The 7,695-nt window shown below is 29.3% G+C and overlaps 1 protein-coding gene across 1 annotated transcript; it reads right to left on the bottom strand.

Annotated features, from left to right (window-relative positions):
• Window positions 1-1,023: 1,023 nt before the first annotated feature.
• LOTGIDRAFT_172897 (hypothetical protein) lies at window positions 1,024-7,273 on the bottom strand (the record flags this gene model as incomplete). The annotated part of the gene is made up of 2 exons (XM_009050081.1): window positions 1,024-2,130; window positions 6,752-7,273. The coding sequence occupies 2 exons, from the start codon at window positions 7,271-7,273 to the stop codon at window positions 1,024-1,026; spliced, it is 1,629 nt and encodes a 542-aa protein (XP_009048329.1).
• Between the last annotated feature and the right edge of the window lie 422 nt (window positions 7,274-7,695).

The raw sequence follows: 7,695 nt of genomic DNA, 5'->3' as shown, positions 1-7,695 counted from the left end.
TAATCTCAAATTTTTCTCAGAAGAAAAATAACAAAGTCACACATTCAGGAACAATACCCAAAACATTTTATTCAAAATTATCCAAGATGGGTTAATTATTTTGATTTAGCTATCAGGTTAAGTATAAGTTATATGAATAGATATAACTATAAACACTCTTTCAGGAAAATCGAACTTGAATTCTAAAAAGTGATACAGGTATATATATGACATCAAATATCAATCAAAAATCCCTTCAAGCTATCAAATTTTTAAATTTCAAAAGAATTTTGTACTCTTAATTGCTTACAATTTGTACAGCTTTGAAACCCAGATGAGCCTAATATATATATAGTATACATTACTTTCATAATTCGCTCTAAAGGCACTAAAGGGACAGCTTCAAACACAATTCACAGATTTACAGAAAACTGTTTCAGAAGCATCATCAGTTCTATATTAACAGGCCCATTATCTCAAAATGCATATTATCTCGATTATGGTTTCTATATAATTTATCTAAAGTATAGTTTCATATTCATTATCTCGAGTTTTGTTCCATATTCATTATCAAACGTTTATCAGTTTAATAGTTTATTGACTCCAGTATAGTTCAATATTCATTGACTCCAGTATAGTTCAATATTCATTTACTCCAGTATAGTTCCATATCATTAATTCCAGTTTTGTTCCGTATTCATTAACTCCAATGTAGTCAAATATTCAAGTTTAGTTCCATAATATATTCATTATCTCAAATTTTGTTCCGTTTTCATTAAACTACGGTAAATTTCCGTTTTGAAAAATTAAGTGAAAGCAAACAAAAGGAAGTGACGTGTGAATATTAAAGACGATTAACGTCTAAACATGGATGAATTATATCAAGTATGTCAGATGAATTTAGAGACAAACAAAATAAAGTCTTATGACAAATGAAAAATTATTGAAGTTCCGAGAAGCATTTTGGTTCCCCAAAGATGGCTAGGGTTAACATTAGGTGATTGCTTTCAAAGCCATATTTTTTTATTTTAAAAATTTGTGATATTAAAATTTGATGTCTTTAACATGGAGTGTTTTAGGATGGTAAAAGCCAGGTGGTGGTTTCGGATTATTATTAGATTTATATTGTGATGGTAAAGGAAAAGTTTTTGCAGTATATGAGATGAAATCGCTCTCCTTTGTTACAGCACTAGGATCATTATTATTAAGTGTTTTAGAGAACGCATTATTTTCATTTTTACCAACAGAGATTGTATTGTTCATTTTTTGTGAAACGTGAAATAGTTTCCGCACTGCCAATTTCATCCTCAGCGACTCGGCTGCATTTTTCACTCTCATTTCTTTTCGTTTATTTTCTCTAAGAGCTCGCTCCTCTCTGACCGTCAGATTAGAGTAATAGGCATTGAAATTCTGGGCAATAATCGCTATAGGCATAGATAAGAGCAACAGACCAGATAAAGCACAACAGATTCCAACCAAATGCCCTGCAAATGTAACAGGATAATAATCGCCATATCCCACCGTAGTCATGGTGATAATTGCCCACCAAATCGCATAAGGTACACTCTTGAAACTTGCAGAGTGCGACAATGATTCAGCGAGGAAAACAAACGTAGCAAAAATCATGACAGCCATCGTCAGGCCGACTAATAAAAGTAACAATTCTCTTAAACTGGCTTTGATAGTCAGGTATAGTATTTTGATGGTGGGATACCTTCTAGCGAGATGAAATATTCGAAACACACGCAATCCTAGGAATAACCGAATAACTGTTTCCACTTCTTTAAGAATCGGATCATTTCTCTTGAAGGCAGGCGACATGTCGATACCAAAGGCGGTTATCATGACCATCATCAGAAAGATGTCGAGTTTATTGAGACCTCGACGAAAGAATTCTCGTTTATCAGGACAAATCAACATCCGTAGCGGTAATTCTATCATGAAGAATACCATACACACGATATCCAGATAATACAGTGAGTCGACAGGGTGAGTGTGAGTGAGATTGTAGAAAGGATCTGACGCATTTGTTGAAGGGTTACTTGCATTCCCACTTGGACTTACATCGTCAATTCTAAATTCAGGAATAGTTGATAGACAGAAAACAATTATAGACAGCAGGACAAAGGCAATGTAAACAAAATGCCAGACCTGCAAATAGAAAAAAATAAATAGAGAAATTTAATCAAATTGAGACTTCATTTCTTAACATTGATGTTGTTGATAATGTTTTACTATAGAGTTTTATACATTATACATTAAAGTTGCTTATAAATATTTTCATCAATATTTGTGTTATTAAACACAAACATCTACATATACTGATAAACATCTACATAAGTATTTAGGTTGGAGAGTTCTATATCAGCATTTTATGTTCTACAGCAGAGACCCGTTGAATCAATCATTTATTGACCGTAATTACTCAAAATTATATCATTCACAGTTTCGAATATGCAATTCAAAGTAATTGATATTGGATAGCTCTACGCCAAGGAAGTCATAGCAAGAATGTCGCACATTTTTCACATTATGAATGATAACAATATAGTGGGCTTACATTCATGATTCATAATGATAAAGATAAATGGTGATAATGATAATGATGATAATAATAATGGTATTAATAATATTTGACCTACATTCAATAATGTTAAATTATAAATGGTGATAATGATAATGAAGGTAATAATAATGATATTAATAATAGTTGACCTACATTCAATAATAAAAATAAATAGTGATAATGATAATGATGAAATAATTGGCCCTACATTTAATAATGATAAAGATAAATGGTGATAATGATGATAATAATGATATAATTGGCCCTATATTCAATAATGATAAAGATAAATGGTGATACTAATGATATTATTGGTCCTATATTCAATAATGATAAAGATAAATGGTGATAATGGTGATAATAATGATATAATTGGCCCTATATTCAATAATAATAAAGATAAATGGTGATAATGATGATAATAATGATATAATTGGCCCTATATTCAATAATGATAAAGATAAATGGTGATAATAATGATATAATTGGCCCTATATTCAATAATAATAAAGATAAATGGTGATAATGATGATAATAATAATAATGCTATTAATAATAGTTGGCCTACATTCAATAATGATAAAGATAAATGGTGATACTAATGATATTATTGGTCCTATATTCAATAATGATAAAGATAAATGGTGATAATAATGATATAATTGGCCCTATATTCAATAATAATAAAGATAAATGGTGACAATGATGATAATAATGATATAATTGGCCCTATATTCAATAATGATAAAGATAAATGGTGACAATGATGATAATAATGATATAATTGGTCCTATATTCAATAATGATAAAGATAAATGGTGATAATGGTGATAATAATGATATAATTGGCCCTATATTCAATAATAATAAAGATAAATGGTGACAATGATGATAATAATGATATAATTGGCCCTATATTCAATAATGATAAAGATAAATGGTGACAATGATGATAATAATGATATAATTGGCCCTATATTCAATAATAATAAAGATAAATGGTGATAATGATGATAATAATAATAATGCTATTAATAATAGTTGGCCTACATTCAATAATGATAAAGATAAAGGGTGATAATATTATAATATTGATGATGATAAAGCCTGAAGATTTAAAAGGAATTTTTCCATTGATTTCGAACATTGACATTGACATTGATGTTATCTTAATGACATGCCACATAATTTCACATCCGAAAAACTCATCAATCACAATAGTAAAAACGTCTGCAATAAATTCAAAATAATTCCAAGAATGGTCGAAATATCTAAAAAGATTTAATAAAAGACTTTGAACTATTCAGTTCTGAAAATGATCAAAGTACAGTGATGAATTGACATTTTGCGCAGCTAAAGAATTGAAATTTTAACAATGACAATACAGACAAGCTTATTGATTTATTAAACATGATTTTTTTCTTCAAAAAAGGTGATTTAAAGGAGTTTATATGCGTAACCAAGCAAGGGTTATGTTTTGTTATGCTTGTTAAAGGTACGTTCTTAGAACTAAATCTCATCGCAAACAGAAAATTGGTTGGTGGTTGAAAAGCTGACGTCTGATGTTATTGGCTAAATTACATTTCAGTCTGCGAATGCTTAAACATAACACCACAGAAAGATTATTATGGTGGCAATCTTTCAATTTAATTGTATTATTTAGTGTTCACTTAATGTCACCTACACAGGCCTTAAAGGCAGGACGCCGTCATGAAACGACAATGAAAATCAAGCTTAAGCGTACTAAATAACATCGTTTCCAAACCACGCCCCCATTCCCCATACTTCCATGTCAAAACCCGTATTCGTGATACGATGAACAAATGAGAGATGTATATGTTCACCCAATGAATTAACAAAGAACCTTTTTAAGAAGTCGAATTACCACGTTTAATTAAAGACAAAAGAGATACATTCCCTTTTAAAAAAAATAGTCATTGGAGAATCATAGAGAATCATTGAGATGCAGTCATCAATATTAACGCTCCAGAAAGCGATTGTTGATATCGAACGGTATTGAACATAAGCAATATCTTAAGACTCATTAATATTGTATATAATTCAGGAAGAACAATGATCAAAACCTACACGCTTCTTTCAATACATAAATTATTTACTAAATGCGGATGAAAACAGCTTTTGATAACTGAAACATGAAGAAAGTTCCGAAAATCTACAGAAGAGTTAGAAATAAAAATTAGAGCTAGTCGTATCTAACGCGACGTTCAGTTAACAAACACTATACCAAACAATGAATTTTTAATATGAGCTTCATTTCAATTTCCAAATTTCACAAAGAACTCTAGAATGAGTGACAACTCAATACAAACATAAACATCATATCTGAATATTATATCAATAATATAGATATAAAAATCATACCAGCTTTAATAAAATTCTAAATACATCATATTAGTTGTAATTTTAATCTATCTCAATACATCACTTACAAATATCAATCCGTTATTGATTAAAAACTTATATAGTCAAATTCTATATATCATACCAGTTATTCTTTAAACCTTAATTTCATAGTATATCTTTCAAACCTAAATATCATATAAGATGTCTTTAAACCCATATAATAGTAGCATATAATCAGTATTTATTTAGCATGCTTATCACGGTATAACGTCAGTTACATTTTACAGGACATTTCGGGAGTTGATTTGGGTCCTGAAAATATGTAAAAAGTCTTCATCAGAACTAGAAATGTACAAATATCGCATAATTCCTTCCAAAAATACATCAAACGAGGAATATCTTTTTCTATTTATATATAAGTCGTCATTTCAACATTCAAACGCGGATAATTCTAGACAAACTAAATTTAAACGATGAACCGTGAACACTAGTCCGTTGTAAAGTACAATTGGTCAAACTGGATATCATACCAATTATACTTCAAACCTAAATATCATCAGTAATACTTTAAATCTGAATATCGTATCATTTATTCTTTAAACCTAAATATCACATCAGTTATACTTTAACCTAAATATCATATCAGTTATACTTTAAATCTAAATATCATATCAGTTATACTTTAAATCTAAATATCATATCAGATATACTTTAAACCTAAATATTATATCAGATATACTTTAAATCTAAATATCATATCAGTTATACTTTAAATCTAAATCTAAATATCATATCAGTTATACTTTAAACCTAAATATCATACCAGTTATACTGTAAACCTAAATATCTCATCAGTTATACTTCAAACCTAAATATAATAGGCCCCATCATTCATTCTTTAAATCTGAATATCTTATCACTCATTCTTTATACCTAAATATCACAGCAGTTATATCATATTATTAATTATACTTTAAACCTGAATATCATATCAATTATTCTTTAGACCTAAATATCATATCAATCATAGTTTAAATCTAAGTATCACGTCTGTTATATCATATCAGTTATTCTTTAAACCTTAATATCATATCAGTTATACTTTAAATCTTAATATCATATCAGTTATACTTTAAACCTCATATCATATCAGTTATACTTTAAATCTAAATATCATATCAGTTATACTTTAAATCTAAATATCATATCAGTTATTTTTTAAACCTTAATATCATATTACTCATTCTTTAAACCTAAATATCATATCAATCATAGTTTAAATCTAAGTATCATGTCTGTTATATCATATCAGTCATTTTTTAAACCTTAATAACATATCAGTTGTACTTTAAATCTAAATATCATATCAGCTATACTCTAAACCTAAATATCATATCAGTTATACTTCAAACCTAAATATCATATCAGTTATACTTCAAACCTAAATATCATATCTGCAGTTATACTTTGAATCTAAATATCATATCAGTTATACTTTAAACCTAAATAACATACCAGTTATACTGTAAACCTAAATATCTCATCAGTTATACTTCAAACCTAAATATCAGAGGCCTCATCATTCATTCTTTAAATCTAAATATCTTATCACTCATTCTTTATACCTAAATATCACAGCAGTTATATCATATTATTAATTATACTTTAAACCTGAATATCATATCAATTATTCTTTAGACCTAAATATCATATCAGTTACACTTTAAACCTAAATATCACTTCAGTTATACTTTAAATCTATGTAAGTAATGCAAGTATACTACTTTACACTTACATATCGTTTTTGCTTCATAATAATTTTTGATTATAAAAGGAACCCACCTTTGCTAATAAGTTGAGATTTGGATGTTCTAGAGTTAACCATAATTTTTGACGACAACTAGTTGTGTGCGAGTTCATGTTGGTCTCATCAAATTTTTTTCCCATTCTTTCATCGATAATAGCAGCAATTTTTAAATCCTGGTTTTGAAGAGAATACGATTTCCAACAACATTCTGAAATATAGTCCTCAGGAACTCTCCAGAATTCCAATTCCTTCCGAACAGACGTGCTACATACATCAGAGGGGAGGTGAAGTTCTCCAGTTCTATGTAGATCTAGAACTGATTGGAATATCTTTCCATTTCTATCGAAGAAATATTCATCTCTTTTGCCATCATATGAGGGGTCTTCCTTTGTTAACTTTCCTAATTTCGTGGTCGGGATATTTATCAACGTGTGTTTCAAAGTCACATATGTTTTCCCGCCAACATTAAAGGTCACTTTTTCGTTTAGATCGGAGTTCATATCTTCTATTTGTATATCTACGTTCTCATCTGTTTCATCATAGTCTTTCATTGGCATTATAGAACATGTCTCTTGTGTAATTCCCGCGATTAATTGTCGAGTCTTGGTATCTAAGCTACCGTGGTGGCTTTGGCTGACAACGAACATTGGTTATCACCGTAAAGGAACCAAGCGACTGTGACGAATATTTGGTATAAATAATGTAATTTGCATTAGCAGTAATAGTCTAAGTCGCAAGATTTTGTTTTAACCGCCATGTCACAATCAGCAATTAATGCAATTTTGATTCGCCTGTATTATTATGTAAGTTTGCACAGTTTTGTATATTGTTCACTATTTTCAATCATGCGTGTATTCGGGGCTTCCAACTTCACCAACATTCATATATCAATTTACAAAACCACTTGAAGATCAATTGTTTGCACAACCTAGTGGTAAATTTCACAGTCTCTTTTTTTTCAATTTTTTCCATTTACTTC

Source organism: Lottia gigantea (genome assembly GCF_000327385.1).
Source record: "Lottia gigantea unplaced genomic scaffold LOTGIsca_144, whole genome shotgun sequence".
Taxonomy (NCBI): Eukaryota; Metazoa; Mollusca; class Gastropoda; family Lottiidae; genus Lottia; species Lottia gigantea.
Note: the sequence above shows the minus strand (reverse complement) of the source record. Positions and strands in the feature narration are given on the sequence as shown.